This window comes from Linepithema humile, chromosome 1 (assembly GCF_040581485.1).
Source record: "Linepithema humile isolate Giens D197 chromosome 1, Lhum_UNIL_v1.0, whole genome shotgun sequence".
In the NCBI taxonomy this organism is placed as follows: domain Eukaryota; kingdom Metazoa; phylum Arthropoda; class Insecta; order Hymenoptera; family Formicidae; genus Linepithema; species Linepithema humile.
Genome location: NC_090128.1, coordinates 39927288 through 39943261, shown reverse-complemented (window position 1 = coordinate 39943261; position 15974 = coordinate 39927288). Strand labels below are relative to the sequence as shown.

Genomic DNA, 15974 nt, shown 5'->3' with positions numbered 1-15974 from the left:
TTATAATCTCGCTTTTATGTAAACGATTGATCGTTGCGACAGAATTTTAAAGGGAGATATTATATCTATAAAATAAAGTTTCTGAATCAGATATTATTAAAATTATTTTTTGAAATTTAACGTTTTGAATGCAGAGTACTCAATTAATTATGTACTATAATAATTGTATTGAATTATTCCCATTATAAGAAATGCTATAAAGTAAATACTGTTTAAAAAGAAAAAGTTGCATTAATTTCAGAAAAAAAAATTAATTTAGTCATCTATGAAGTAATAGTGTTTAAGCGTTTGAGAAGCAACGATATATCGTGTACACGTGCTTGAGCGTACAGGGGTTAAAAAAAATTTCAATTACGCATCATGCGATACAAGATAATAGTCGCGCCGACTGATGAATTCCACTTGTACGGTGTGTCGTGCGAGAGCTGTATAATTACGCCACTTGAAAAAGATGTAACAAACGCCGTGTGAAATGGAAGATGTTAGCGGAGCCGCACGCTGATTGACTCCTGATCCCGAGAGCGTGTTGCGCATCGTCGCTTTTCAGACGCGTCAAAAAAAAAAAAATACACCTCTGCTCCAGGGTAATCGCTCCGAGTTCCTCTTCCCGTTGCTCTCTTGTAATAATTGCGCCACGTATGATATTATCTCCTGCAGTCTCCTCCTCGCCGGAGTTACACGAATCGCGAAAGCTCTTGTCAAAACGGAAGGTGGAGCTCCGCTTGATCGGAAACGGGCGATAATCCGGCTTTTGGGTCTCGTTAATTATCGTCGGACTTGCCGTTGCTCGCAGCATTAATTTGCCATCCACGGTAGTCGACGGCCCTTTTACTCTGCCGTGAGGCGCAATATTAATGAACTCGATAAGCGAGGATTGATTTTCCTGAATAAATGCAGCGATAATACGAAGCCTCGAGATGAATTCTCGAGATGGGAATGAATGTAAGAATGCAAGCGGTAGCAAGTCGGCGATATATCAGAAAACGCATGCGCTATCTCTGTAATGTGCAATGGTGTGCGATGTGCGATTAAAATTTGACTGACACATTCAGCTTTATTAAAAAAAAAACACATTTAAATTATGACATGTAAAAATAACTTATAAATAAATCTAGATTTTAAAAAAAATAAATATTTCGAATACATGTAAATAAATACTTGATACTAAATGGATTAAATCACCACCTTGAATTATAAGTTAAGATCGTAGAGATCGCGACTGGACTTTCGGGCTTTCGCCAGCCTCACGTTTCGGATCGTCGTGTCGACCTTCCCGTCGGATACTATCTGATGCATCTAATTTGCATCTGGAAATAAGGCCGTCGTATCTCCAAGGATCAGCACGATTTCCGTGAGTTATCAACGCTGGCACTTATAGATGTGAGTCCCAGAATGCGCCGCCGCATTTATACACGCGATCGGCTGCTACGAATACTAATTAAGCACAACACAATCAACGATTAATTACGCGCGCGCGAAGTATGGGTGGATCTAATGAAGTTAATTAAGAATCTAATCGGCGAACGTACATCGACGATCTCGAACGTGCGATCATCTCGGAATTTCGTTCGTCAAATCGTCCCATCGGCTGTTTATTAATATTTCAAGACCCACTTGCGGAGTGTCCGATTGATGGGCGATTAAAAATATGAGATCCACTTTGGGAAAATGCGGCGAGATAAATTGACTAACGGAATCGCGATAGGAAAGCCAATTTCATGTCCGATTTTTGTCACTGCGATTGCGCGCCGGTAGACGCAGCGTGAATTATGTGAAATCCTGTGTCCGATTACGAGGACCTTTGCAGAATCTCTGACCTCGTCGCAATCGGTTATTGCGATGTCTCTTATAAAAGGGATAAGCTTGAAAGATTTATTTCATTAATTTAATATTTACTTAAACAAAAGCACTTACCAGTTTTTTTTTCTTATTTATCTAAATCGGTTTCTTTTTTGCAAAACATGAAGTTAACTGGCGATCGTGTCTTTAGATCGATTTTAAATTAATTGCAATTATATAATTGAAGCAACAAATTATTGATTTTATCTAATGATTATTGATGCAAATCGACACCTTGATACATTATTCCATCGATTTGATATTTTTTTAAATAAAGATAATATCCAATTTTTTTTTAGTCATACAAATCCTTTTCTTTTTACTCGAGATAAAAGTAATCGAAGAATCGTTATAAAATCTCAATAATCGATGATCAATCGATAATCTGCAAGATAGTAGTGAGAAAAATGCGGACAAGTGCTTCCTGTGCATCTCCGTGTGCGTAAAATGTACCCAATTCTGCGCTGAACCGTGTCATAAAAGTCTTGATCGCTATCGATCCGATATTTTATGCTGATATGGTAGCCGACGGCCAACAAATCCGGCGGTTATCATTGTAATTCGTTGGCCAAGTTGCCGGCGTTGCAGTCTGGTTGCGCGGCCCGAGAATAGAAATCCTGTTTTCGGCGGGTCCATAATCGTAAAAGCTGTTGCCAACCTGTTCCTTGGACATGCTCTTACGGTAATTCTAGCACCGATCAGCCGACAGATCAAGATATCTCGCACGAACCACGTATAACCGATATTTGTCCATTTGCTTCCTTTATTTAACTGTACTGTGACAATAAATTACAAATAATATAGTCACGAGAATAATAGTGCTTATTTTGAAATTTATTAGACTATTACTTTATAAATTAGATTATTTAGAAATAATTTTTATTATTATTTATAAATTAGAATATACGATTCTGCGTGGGTAATGATATTACTTTACTAAATCAATATATCGATAAATCAATAATTTTCCATTTGATCAATCACATAAATTATTATCGATTTCTATCGCTTTTAATAGAATTTATAATTCTAGTTTACGTTATCTTCATTAATACTCGATTGCTCTTTTATTTCAACAACTTTATTTGACAAAATTCCACAACACGCTTAAATACACTTTGTACGAACTCCATAATAATGCTACATTTTATGATCGCTGATTGCATCGACATTTATTATAGCAGGTTTTCAGCCGTGTTGCTCCAGTACATTTTGCAACGAAGTACTCGACCTAAGACGTTGCGCTACGCGGTGACTAGAGCCGAGGGGTTGCCGGATTCACTCGTCGACTTCCGAGTGCATGGTGGTCAGCAGAGCGAAGAAGGAGTACGAGCCTTTCAAGATCTACGAAAAATTGTCGATGACACCGATAAACCATCGGCCGATCTTCCGCGCGCTCGCGCAAATGATGTAATCGCGGGTGATGAACGGCGGGATTCGCAGCTTGCCGAAAGCCGCTTTCGAAAAGCACGTTTTATGGAAACTTTAATCAGGTAATTTATGTAGCAATTAATGTCGCTTCCCGGGATAGCCAGTTACCGTAACGGCAGAATATTTAATTTAATTATTTCGGATAAATCCGTGTACGCGAGAGAGGACGACTCGAATATACGCGAGCCTGTGCTCGACCATTAAGACTTCGTACTTCGGCAATGTCCTTAGGCACTTTATTGCATCAGACCATCGCACGATTTAATACACGGTTGTTTACGATGAATAGGCGGAGACGCGGCTTGCCTCTCTGCGCGTGCGAGAGATGCGTTTTGTTCTTCGTATTATTTCTAGGTTCTTAGAGAATATTATTCACAGCTTGCGAGATATTTCATTTTTTTTTGTTTCGATATTCTTACAGGTATCGGCATCATTTCGCCACGGGCGAAGAGAGAAGCGGAATCGACACGTGCGACTGGTCTCAAAGAAAAAGGAAATATCGGTGTACCACACGCGTTAACTCACAGCTATTAGCGTTCTAGTGAAATATGATTTACCCGTGTCGTGTAAATCATATTTTTCGTTTTATCTTCTTCTTAAGTTCGCTCGAAAGTCCGCGCAAAGGTCGCGCGAGAGAAATATATTTTAATCTTTGTAAATTCAATCTGCCTTATTAAACAGCTATCAAGCTACTTTAATTCCATTTAATTACTGCAATCTATTTTTCTAATGAAACCAGATTTATCACGCGATACTCGACCGGTCTGCGAATACGAAAGATCATTAAAAGTTGCTTTTTTTCGACATATACTCACTGCGGTGAACGTCTCCATGGATAAAACGTAGAACACTCCCGCTTTCAGATTCAATGTTCTTTTTGAAAATATCATAGACAGGATTAATAAACGTCCTGTTTTGACGGTAAGCTCGTCGCTCCATTTCGAAAGCCACTGGCTTTGCGTCAGTGACATGCTCTGTAAGATCGTAAATTTAGCACAATATGAAAATTAACATTAATTACACATATTACAACACCAAATTAATTCCACATCGTGTTAATTACAGACTGCAATTTTGAGAAAATTATGAATATATTAATTTTTATCGAATTGAATCTTTTCTTTTTATCTCAACTTTTTATCGGACGTCGCTTATTATAACTAATATTAAGTGTATGAAAATAAAAATTTCAAAATAAAGATTTCATATAACGCTTTTATCCAGCGAAATATTCTTGTTTATATCTATAATCATAGTGTAACATTAAAAAATAAATTGAATTACGGGATTCTTCTCATAACTCAGGACAGCAGTAAATTATTAATGGAAGAGTTGCATTAGCGGAAAAAAGCTTTCACTATAGAACATAATCACACCTGGTACATCACTTCGTTGCCTACCCAACAGATATAGAAGAGCTGCGAGACGGCCGCCGCCAGGTATATCGAAAACTTGTAGGTGTTGGAGCTCTGGCCTCTGACCTGTTCGAAACAAAGCGAAACTGCGATCACGATCTGACCGCGACGGCACTTTGACTTATCACGACTGCTCACCAAGGCGGCTTGGAAGCCAGTTAGGCAAATCATCGTAGTGCTTGAAAGCATCTGAACGAACATGCCGGCGCTGAAGACCTCGTTGAAGTCGTCTATTATGGCGAGCAGACGTTGATGATTGCGGACGGATCGTCTGAATTGCCTGGTGAAACCGCCGCGGCGGATCTTGTCCGGATCGTAATTTTCCTTTTCGTATCTGGCCCCGAACGTGCAAAATATTTTGCAGCGAGCGCTTCGATTCGTGGCATGTAAATTCTCTTGTCTATCGATATTGTCTGACGGCGCGTCGCACTGGTCGTTGTTGCTACAATTTTTGTAATGCGCGTTTAAAATTTCAAGTTGCACGAGAAATAGATTACAGAGATTGGTGTGCAAGCTGTCCATCCCGATGATGCCTGTCAGGCCGACGGAAATTGTGCAGGCTTCCACAAAGAAACCAATCCCGTGCCATGGATATTTGGTCGTGTCGAAGGGATATCGTGCTCTGACCGGAAGTTCTCCATTCTCCACGGGCACAAGGAATAACAGAGCGATAACGAGGAAGAAGGCCATTGTACTGAATCCGTAAAATGTAACGCGACTGAGCGTCAGATACTTGTCCAGAATCTTATCCTCGCCGCCAACTGTGATCACATGCACGATTAAAAAATTGGAATTGCTCGATTATAATCGTTACTATGAACAAATATGCAAAAAATTAGACATTAATAGATTTGAATGTAATTAAGATCTAGTCGATAACAAAAATTAATATTATTAAAGAATAATAATAAAATAAAAATAAAAATTCTTGAAAAAGTTATAATATATTTAATATTTTCGATGTTTTTATTTGTAGATTTTTTTATGTAAATGAAAGCTTATAAGAGAATAAAATATTTTCTTATACAAAAGCTTTATATGAGAATAAAATGTGTTTAGATTAAATATAGTTATCAGAGAGGAGATAAGAATTTAAAGAGAAATTACATTTATAGTCAATATTACTGATGTACATATATACTACGCATATCAGGTGAATGCTTCGACTTCGCGATGCGATATTAGAATTAGCGAAACTTGATATAGAGTTTCAAAGAAGTGTTACGTGTCGTTGCACAAACGCATGTGTACTTGTATCAGGCATTATTATACAAACTGCCGAGTAATTCTGTATGAATGAGCGCGTAGATCTTTAATCGTGTGTCAAGAAGGATGCGTCGCGAAAGAGACTGGCAGAGATCAGTGAAAAAAATGACTAAAGTAGTTCTGAATTAACGGGGAAGTCGACGGACGCTGCGATGGCCCTTTCACAGCGTCCCTTTCGATGTGCGGATCTTGTAAAACATGAAATTACATGTTTCCTGTCATCATGTTTGCTTAATATAGGATTATATATTTATATAACTTGACATTAAAGCCATTTATATTCACAATTCACTTTTTTATACATTGTAATAGTTTAATATTTATTTAAGAAAAAAACAGCTATGTATTGTGTGTGTGTGTGTGTGTTAAAAATAAAATAAATTATATTATTAATAATATAAAAAATCAGATATTGATCAATATTTGTATTTCCGACAAAATGTGATAAATAGGTAAAATAAATAAAATTTCAAATAGTTTAACACATCTTTATAACACTCGCTCTTTTACCATATCAATTTCGTGTATCGAAATGCTTCTTACACGAACAATGGTAATTTTACTTACTGGGAAACTTGCAAAGCAGATCGCAACCCTCGATAGTTTCACGGAGCAATCGTATAATCTGTTCACGGCGAGTTTGGAAGATCATCACTTTGAAGAGTACCACAATGATCCCGGCGAAGATGCATCCATCATCGGTAACAATTGACAGATCGTCGAAACTCAAACAAATGTCAGCCAATAAAGTTATCGTGAAGATCAACATGGTCGTTAGAATAAATTTGTTGTACACAAAATACAAGCATTTCGACAATGCAGAGGAATCCGCGCCGAGAGCCCCTAAGCCAACGTATCTACATAAAATATAAAATATTAAGAAGAGTACAATCAAAAAAGAAAAGGAGATTATTTCGAAATTAGTCAAAGAACGCGTAGACGCAAATTCTAATAACGCGCAGATAATGCATAGACATAAATTTTAAGACGCAATTATAAGACGTTAACGAGACGATGTGATCTATAACAACGCACGTGATATAAACGATCTTTGTCAAATCACACCCACGCGCGATAATATCTGCAGCAGGTTCTCACTTCAAATAAGTAACGTGCAGAGCACTCAACTTCCTGAACCGCTCCAAGTAGCTGCTGGCCGTCTTTTGTGGCATTCCTATGTGGCTCTGCTCCGTGACAACGATGAAGGACCCGCGCGCCAGAGCATAGGAGAGGTCACCTGTGTAGCGTGGGTGTAATTTCTCGTGCGGTGTATATATCAAAGTACTCGTTGTGCCATTATCGAGAGTCGTTTGAGTTCATATTTTCCCTTTATACGGAAGATTGCCCGTAACAAACGGGCTCGATTGTACTGCCGTTTTTTTTCGAATTATAGACTCTCGCTCGTAGTACAGCACACACGTGTGTCTTCTCACCCACGCCAATAATTTACGAAAGTGGCAATAATGGCACTGCAATGCACATTCCATGATTTGTTTCGTTCGGTTGGCAGGTTATTTCACCACGATAAGAGTCCAATATAGAAACAATTTACAAAGTCATAACTGACAAACGTTTAAAATGGCCTATCATTTTCTACTTACAGAAATAACCAATTCGACTGCAAATTTAACAATGCGCGTTTTGTCATAAAATAGTTCCGTCATTACTGCAGCAGTATTGTCGATTGCTTCGTATTTACATAACGATACTGCGATTTAGTGATATCATTGTTGTGAATAGTAAAAAACAATCGTTACTTTTTACGAGTGTATTTTACATTTATTAATTGTAAAATTTTAATTGTGATTTAAAATACTATTAAAGGAAGTAAAATATTAATTAAGATACTTTAATATCTTAAAAAAAAAATAATTTCCGGTACCGGGAATCGAACCCGAGCCTCCTGGGTGAGAGCCAGGTATCCTAGCCACTAGACCATACCGGATCTCGAGAGCTTCTCTTCAACATTGAGAAATGTGTAACTATTGCTATTTTAATTCTATAATATATTGTATATATTTTAAATATTTATACATATTTTATATATATAAATATCATGTATATCATTTACTTACTACAGTAATATTTCGTAACATTTTTGTAAATGTTTGTTGCAAATGCTTAATAATAAATTAACATTTTATCTTATTTATATTTAGGACTAATAATTCTAATAATTGTCATATCATTGTATATAATAACATAAATGTACACAAGAAAACAGTTTCGTAAGTCTAACAAAAAAAAAAAATTGGTTATAGTGCGACTGATGTGCGACAATGTTTAAATAATACGTACCTCATAATAAATTTTATATTTTGTGTTGCATATTTATTGATTACTGATATAAAAATAATAGTTGTAAAGTTTATAATAAAAAGCAAAAAGTTTGTCAGAAGTGGGATTCGAACCCACGCCCTCAGAAGAGGACCAGAAAGCCCGGGGTCTCGGTTTTGAACCGAGAAGGTATGAACCTTGAGTCTGGCGCCTTAGACCGCTCGGCCATCCTGACAACTGACATCGATTCTCTCAATAATGTATATAAAGTGCATACATATTAAATTTAATTAATATATAAGATATGAATACAAAAAAATAAATATATCACAACATTTCCAACAAATGCTACTAATTATTTATCAAAATAAAAATTAAAATATTTGACAAAAACTTTCCGAAAAGTTCTTTTTTTGGCAAAATGCGAAAAAAATTATTGTTTAACATCGTAAAATGTTTTAAATAAATTTAAACGCTATAAACTTTTATATTTGTATGTTTTAATGTAATTATGTGCAAAAAGTATGTCAGAAGTGGGATTCGAACCCACGCCCTCAGAAGAGGACCAGAACGCTCGGAAAACTCGGTCTTGAACCGAGAAGGTGTGAACCTTGAGTCTGGCGCCTTAGACCGCTCGGCCATCCTGACAGTTGAATTCACTTTTCCTAAAATTATTTCATCACGAAGATAATTGTTTGAACATCTATAATATATATATGTATTATATGTCCGTATATTGTTTAATTAATATGTTTCATCTCTTAAATTATAAAATCTAATAATTTTCTATTATAAATATAATTTTAGAAACATTGGCTTGCATTTTATTTTGTATGTAATAGATAATTTCTCAGAAATATATAATTTTTGTTAATATTGTTAATTATACTTACATTTTGTACACAAATTTCTAATTTAAAAATAAATTTAGTTGCATTATAACCATAGAATATAAGTAAAAAATATAATTTTAAATAATGGAATAAAATTTATAACGAAAAAAAAAAAGAATGTTTCCGCCCGGGATCGAACCGGGGGCCTTGTGCGTGTGAAGCACACGTGATAACCACTACACTACGGAAACTTCTTGGAGATGAGTCTCATGAGATGAAACATATAGAATATATAAAAATTTTGATAACAAATGTATTTTGTATACTTATTACATAAAGATAGTTTGCAAATAATTAAATTTTATCACATATTCTGTTATCAGGATTCTTACTTAACACATCTGTTCTGCGAAATGTTTTTCCCGTGCCTGCTATATTTAAGTTAGAAAAAAATTTGTTAATTATATACTTAAAAATCGCAGAAGCAGTGTATAAAGATATTCATAAGTATGCATATAATGCAGACTAAATAAGTGTATCTCTGCAGACTAATAGATTATTAAGATACATCAAGATGTTCATTATACAATATTTGATTATTACTTAAGAAAATCGTGTACAATACATTTGATATATTTAATTAGGAAAAAATTATATTTAATTCTTCGAAAATGTCTTCCGATATTATAGCCTACTTTATAAATATAGTTAATACAAATATACTTAGAGATAAGAGAATTTCTTTCTATCTACTTCTTACAGTAAAGAACATCATTTTTAAATTTTAATAGAAAAAAATTTCACAAAGGTTTGGATTTACTTGTCAACGTTTTTTATTTTATTTTATTTTATTTTACATGGTTCCCATAGTCTTAACAGAAAAAATAAGGACAAGCGCAATAAGGAACACGCTTCGAAACCGCACTTAATTGACACACCAGCCGGTTGCACGATCGTTAAATCACAAATTTATAGGAGGATCAGAAACTTTGCAATCGCAAGAGCCAGTAAAGGGGCAAAAAAGTTATAAGCGCAGTCGGTGGGCGGTTTGGTCTTATCGTAACGTAGGGATTACATAAATGTTTTTTACGGTAAAAATACAGGTTGTTCGCTGCTTCATAAGCTCGGATAAAAATGGAAAAGGGAAGCGGATTGTATTAAGTCATATTTCATCGCGCACAAAACTTTGTTGAAAGCCGCTATTGTCGAACAATCTGCAATCCAACAATGCTGTGTCTTGAATTTTTCCGAAATCTAAATCGTCCTGTTTTCATGCGTACCGAGCATAGTAACGGTGCGCTGTGAAAATTGAGCACTATAACTGGTTTCGAAGCGGTTCGCGATCTCTAATATCAAACGTATCGGGAAATTATGCGCAGTTTCAGAACGCGGCTACCAATTCGTGGGTATCGTACCATGAAAAATATCTTTTGCCACTTAGTGAACAAACTTGGGACGATGGTTCGCAACGAGCTGATAACACCATGTTCGGAAACGTGATCATACGATTTGTTATCCTTAATGAATATTGATGTTGTGGCGGTTCATTTACACTACCTCTCACCTGGCTTTAACTCCGATAACTCCCAGGATAAATGCTGTGTAACATTACTGATAAACATAACGGGTGTCTACAAGTTACCGTATATTCGTAAAATTTTGTGGCAAATCCAATTTTTCTTTAACGGAGGATTGGTGAACAATCAATATTTTTCTCATTTTAAAGTAACGAATCTTTTACTTTAATTTTTCGTATAAAATAATAGATAAGAATTTATCAACAGCATGTACGATTATGCCAACAATAAGACTGCAGGATAGTCTCTATTGCGATTTAGAAAGTTGAAATGTATAAATCTATTTTATCCTTAAGTATATCTAGTTAGATTAATATAGAGTGCACGTAAATTTATGAAAATCGCTTTTAAGATGCTATTAATTATGTTAATATAAAATTATGTTAATATAAAAAAACCATTCTTGGATAACAAAAAAAAAAAAAAACACAAATTCGTAACAAATTATTTTGTAATAAATTATTAATGTATTTGGGGAATAATTAATTGAAAGGATTTATATAATATCAATTTATTTACAAAATTACAATAAATTATGTTGGAAGTGAATCAATACGAATTACCGAATCTTAACCAAATCAAAATTATGGTGACTGGTATCATATTAGGTAATCGAGACTATTCTATGCCTTATGTAATAATTGTAATTCTCGCTCAACAAAAACTGAATCAATGTTTTGCATTCCGTTTTCAACAAAAGAATGGATTTTGCAATATTAAGATGCATTTTAAATATTTATTATATAAATATAAAATTTTTCTCTTTACTTATAGAAACTTTTTATAAGTGAAAGAAAAGACTTTCTTTTTTATAAAAAAATTTTTATAAAAATATTTTTACAAAAAGCGAAGAAAAGTATTTTTTCGCAAAGTCTTTCTTTATTACTTATTATAAAATTATTTATAAAAAATATTTCTTAACAAAAAACTAATAAAAATTTTTGACATAAGATATAAACAAGATATAATAAGTTAGATACATAAAAAAATTGCCATAAATCACAAGTAATGTAATTTTCGGTATATCTTTGACAAATGTTTCAATAGTACGAGAGTTAATAATACAGAGATCAGTGTTCATCGAATGCTCCTTTCAAATACACGAATAATACTAAATAGTCGAGTAAGTAATTGCGGGGTGCAGCGAGATATTATGCGTGTTGCATCAATGTGGACCATGTTCAGAAAATACAATGGTTGAGCAGTTCGTCATTGAAGAAATCTATTCTAGTCTAGAATCAATGCTAATTACTTGCAATTGATATATTCAATAGCCAGATTTTTGATAATTTAATATCAAGTACACAACGGTGAAATTTCTTATTACACTCGTCATAATTTACAAGCTGGTTAGATTGTCTAAAATTAATTCGAGTGCTGAATACTATTTAATGAATATAATTGAGCGTTACTATTTGCACAAGGCTCTGTAAGTCTCTAAAGTTTGTCGCATAGAATCAGAGCGAAGCAATCAATACTGTAGATTATTATTTTGTCAACGCGACACTTACTTGCTAGATCAACGCTGAAATAATAACACGGTATTACGAGCAACATGCAAATACATTTTCGAATGACAGATTCTCGGATATATTTGTATTTAGATATTAAATTACGAACTTAGAACTATGACTATACGCAATGTGTAATAATTACAAAAACATGAATCAGCATGCTGTAAATTCATATTTTTATAGACATGAATTTCAATCTTTTGACGAGTATAGTTATCGTTAAACTTATTTTTCAGATGTCTACGAATACCTAATATAAATTGAGTTTTGTGAAGTACCAATCTATATTCTACAACAAAGTATAAAAAAGGAATAGTACGTGAAATCTTCACGTAGTGAGACAATTATCACATTAAGATCTCTGTAAACTATGAGACTACTATTATTATAATAAGTTAGCTAATTAAGCAAAACTTAATTTTATGCAGTCTGTCATCATTTAATATTGGTTACGAGATACTGTGCAAAAATGTGAGATAAATGTGTACAATGAAAGTATCGAACGAATAGGCTGCAAATATGTGATGAAAACCAATGTAATGTTTCTCAACTCACTTTTTCCTTTTATCGCAGTCAGTCGTCTTTTGAATTATCAATTTATTCCGCTGTCTCGTTACCTTGGTTGTCGACCGAGTATTCGGCGCGATCTGTTTTAATCCTTGTTGTGGAATTCTGCACGGACTAGCTATACGCGGGGGTGTTGTACCCTTGAGAAGAGCTTCGACGTCCGCCAATCGTTTCTTCAACGCTCTGTTCTCTTTTTTGTACTTCACGAGCTCGGAATCTTTGTCCAATCTCTCGTGGCCAGAGCTGCTTGTCTCTTCCGCGAAGTGCCGATATACATGATGCAACTTGTCCTCATATTGCCTCTGCATTATAACCATTCTTCTCTCAGCCTCCATCAATCGCCAATCTTGATTCGCAATGTGAGTCTCTAGCTCTGTTATCTGTACTTCCAGATTCTTCGAGCTTTCTTTCAAGTCGATTACCTTGCGGAAGTATTTCATAAACAACGTTATTATTTCACCGTGAGAGAGTTTCTTCAAGCGTTCCATCAGCATTCGTTCACCCTTCTCACGTTGAGATTGATTCTCATCGAAGTCTTTTCGTCCACAAATCATCTCATTCTTGTGTTCGATCATTGCGTCAATAGCTTCAATGGTTTCGCCACATTCCAGCAATTTACGTTCCTCGACTGTAGTCAAAGTTCTCTCTTTCTGAAATTTCTCGTCCAAATCGCATTTCTCGTCCACCAAACAGTCACGAGTGTGCCTCAAATTTCTAATTTCGTGCCGCAACGCTTCCTTCTCGTCCATGTCCGCGGTTCTTTCCAAATCCATGGATTTCTCTTTTAGAACGTGATCGAGATGGGATATTCTCGCGCTAACTTCCAGTAAGTTCTTCTTCTTATCTGAACAATCAATTTTCGATTTTGCATTATGTCTCTCGTCCTCGCTCTCCGATTGCATTTCCTTCAATTTGGAAGCGGTTACATTATACTTCTCCTCGAGTTCGCGAATTTTCACCTGATCCTTAGCAAGTTCCTCTTCTAGCTGCTTTTTACGCTCCTCTTCTCTTTTTAGCTGCCGCTTTAATTTGTCCATCTGCTTCTTGGATGTGTGTAGCGAGGCTTCCAATTCAAGAACTTTCTTGGCCGAATCACCCGCGATTTGCTTTATCATGTCTATATCCATCAATCGTTTTTCGTAATGTATTGCCATATTTTTCATTAATTCAATTTCTCTCTTGTGTACCGTCTTTTCATCAGGATTGTACATAGAAGCGTTTTCTGCCTGTGCCAATTGTGTCCTTGTGTTATAATATTCCTCTTCCAATTTACTACGTTTACGTTGAAACTTTTGTTTCGCGTTGGTGCGTGTATCAGAATTTTTTATCATATCCGCTATAAAACGTTGTTTAATTTTAATGGTCGTTTGTAGTTCTTCGATACGTTTATGTGCTCCATCCAAATTTGATTGAATTTTCTTTACTTGTGTTTGCTTTGCTTCATTATTTATCGTTAGGGCTTGCAATTCCTTGATAGGTTCAGGTATATCTGCGGTCTTAAGTGCCTCAAGTAACAAATCTGGTGAATTGTCATTTTGTGTCGCAACAAAATTATCGTTAATATTTATTTCCGATTCACGATTATCCAATAAGCATGGATTGGAATATTCCGATATATGATTATCTAAGATTTGATTTTGGCAAGGTTTCAAACTATCATTGAAGGCTAATACTTCATTACACATGTCAGAACCTGGGAGCATTGAGTTTCTCCTGGAATTTGGATTTCTTATTGGTACAGGACGAACGACTGGTACGTAATTATTATTCACAGATCTTGTCATTGGAGATATAATTTCAATATTTGTTTCTCTAAAATTATCCTTTTTCGAATCGACAATTCTATCCGTCTCTATTTTGAATTTGTTCATATACTCATCTAGCTTCTCCAAAAAATCTAGATTTTCTGAGCTTGCATCACTTTGATCTTCCTCATCTTCATCCTCATCCTCATCAACTTCGGATAATTCGCTTTCTGAACTAGAGGTACAATTCGAATTAAGCTTAAGTTTCATTTGATTTGCAGATTCATCCGTCTTTTCATCAGTTTCTGTTACTTCTTCAATACGTTCCAAGGATCTTCTTGTATTCTCCGTGTATCCTTGCAAACTGGTAGTGTCATCACTGGTTATACATTCTTCATATTCTTGTTTCATGCATAACCATTGTTCAATTTGATCCTGATCAGTATGTGGCAAGATATTGCTTGTCATGAGCTTTGTAAACAGACCTTCAGCATTAGAAACCAACTTAGACCATTGAGTTGCTGCAAATTCTAATCTAAATAAGTCTGCACTAGAACTACGTTCTCCAGAAGTAGCAGGTGTCATTGTATCATGCACCTCGTCGCCAGCTTGCTCGTTTTCCTCTTCAGCCAACTGATGATGGTGATCTTGATTACGATGTTGGTAGAATGGCATTACTTCCATATATGGAATATAACATGGATGATTATCCAGCATTGCTTGATGATGAATCCATGGTCCGTAATGCATCATTTCATTCGTCTCATGCATATATATCATCTAGTAAAATGATTATCTGCTCCAAGTTAAAGTTGTACCTACAAAATGTTTAATCTGTTATTTTTTATCTTATTATTATAATTAATTAAAATTGTTGTAATCCATAAAAATAATCATAGTTTAATCTCACCAAATTTTCCTAGTAAAATATTGAATACAAAAACAAGTTTATAACAAAATTTCAACATCTAGATATGCACATACTATTAAATATCTTAAATTAAAAATATTTATATCTCAAGAACCACAGTGATTACTGCTGCACCGAGATGCACGTATAATTACAGTGACTCTTACATGCTAATATTCTCTTTTATGTTTGATAAAAATCATCTAGTCTCTATGCAATTAAAATTCCTAACCTATAACAGAATCTTCTATCCCTTCGAACCATACTCCAAAATGTCTTGTCTCGATGAGAAATCGTGGCACATGCTGTGATTTATATACTTTGCAATTCTAACACAGTTTAACACCCATAAAATTCTTTGATCAAGGACTTTCTTTGGCTGATCTGGTAGAAATCAATGGCTAGTTAATGTCGAGCCATGTCGGACAATGTCGCGCAATACCAAGATTGAATAGTGTCATACGTGTGTATAATATTATATCGTCAAAACGAACTATTTTCAGTTAATAAAAGTTTATTTATGAAATACTGGAAATGTAAATCAGGAAATTAACAATGCATTGTGATTAAACGGCAATGTTTACATCAGACAATACAAAT

General features: G+C 34.9%; 3 protein-coding genes and 4 non-coding genes across 14 annotated transcripts in view; 1 reads left to right on the top strand and 6 right to left on the bottom strand.

The window, feature by feature from the left end:
• LOC105677989 (uncharacterized) overlaps positions 1-3973 on the top strand; it is a 60328-nt gene extending 56355 nt beyond the window's left edge. For 2 of the 3 annotated variants that reach the window (XM_067346901.1, XM_067346903.1), the window contains exons 5-6: positions 3021-3332; positions 3692-3973. The gene's annotated coding sequence lies outside the window, so the exon portion shown is untranslated. The remainder of the gene's footprint in view (positions 1-3020; positions 3333-3691) is intronic. The other variant, XM_067346902.1, reaches the window with a different exon arrangement.
• LOC105677988 (odorant receptor 46a-like) lies at positions 3042-9727 on the bottom strand. 6 transcript variants are annotated; one of them, XM_067346890.1, is made up of 6 exons: positions 7050-9727; positions 6519-6808; positions 4824-5446; positions 4647-4751; positions 4086-4244; positions 3042-3183 (listed from the first exon to the last, which is right to left on the bottom strand). In XM_067346890.1, the coding sequence occupies exons 1-6, from the start codon at positions 7121-7123 to the stop codon at positions 3118-3120; spliced, it is 1317 nt and encodes a 438-aa protein (XP_067202991.1). In that variant the 5' UTR covers positions 7124-9727; the 3' UTR covers positions 3042-3117. The 6 variants fall into 6 exon arrangements, with proteins under 6 accessions (XP_067202991.1, XP_012232344.2, XP_067202989.1 ...); XM_012376921.2 differs by having other exon boundaries at positions 4647-5446; XM_067346888.1 differs by lacking the exon at positions 3042-3183 and having other exon boundaries at positions 3331-4244.
• TRNAE-CUC (transfer RNA glutamic acid (anticodon CUC)) lies at positions 7825-7896 on the bottom strand. The gene has a single exon. It is a non-coding gene; the product is annotated as a tRNA-Glu (tRNA).
• Positions 8342-8463, bottom strand: TRNAL-CAA (transfer RNA leucine (anticodon CAA)). The gene is made up of 2 exons: positions 8426-8463; positions 8342-8387 (listed from the first exon to the last, which is right to left on the bottom strand). It is a non-coding gene; the product is annotated as a tRNA-Leu (tRNA).
• Positions 8754-8876, bottom strand: TRNAL-CAA (transfer RNA leucine (anticodon CAA)). Its single transcript has 2 exons — positions 8839-8876; positions 8754-8799 (listed from the first exon to the last, which is right to left on the bottom strand). It is a non-coding gene; the product is annotated as a tRNA-Leu (tRNA).
• TRNAV-CAC (transfer RNA valine (anticodon CAC)) lies at positions 9240-9312 on the bottom strand. Its single transcript has one exon. It is a non-coding gene; the product is annotated as a tRNA-Val (tRNA).
• A 1406-nt stretch (positions 9728-11133) lies between the features above and the next one.
• cos (kinesin-like protein costa) lies at positions 11134-15819 on the bottom strand. The gene is made up of 2 exons (XM_012376931.2): positions 15607-15819; positions 11134-15282 (listed from the first exon to the last, which is right to left on the bottom strand). The coding sequence occupies exon 2, from the start codon at positions 15242-15244 to the stop codon at positions 12704-12706; it is 2541 nt and encodes an 846-aa protein (XP_012232354.1). The 5' UTR covers positions 15245-15282; positions 15607-15819; the 3' UTR covers positions 11134-12703.
• Positions 15820-15974: the final 155 nt, after the last annotated feature.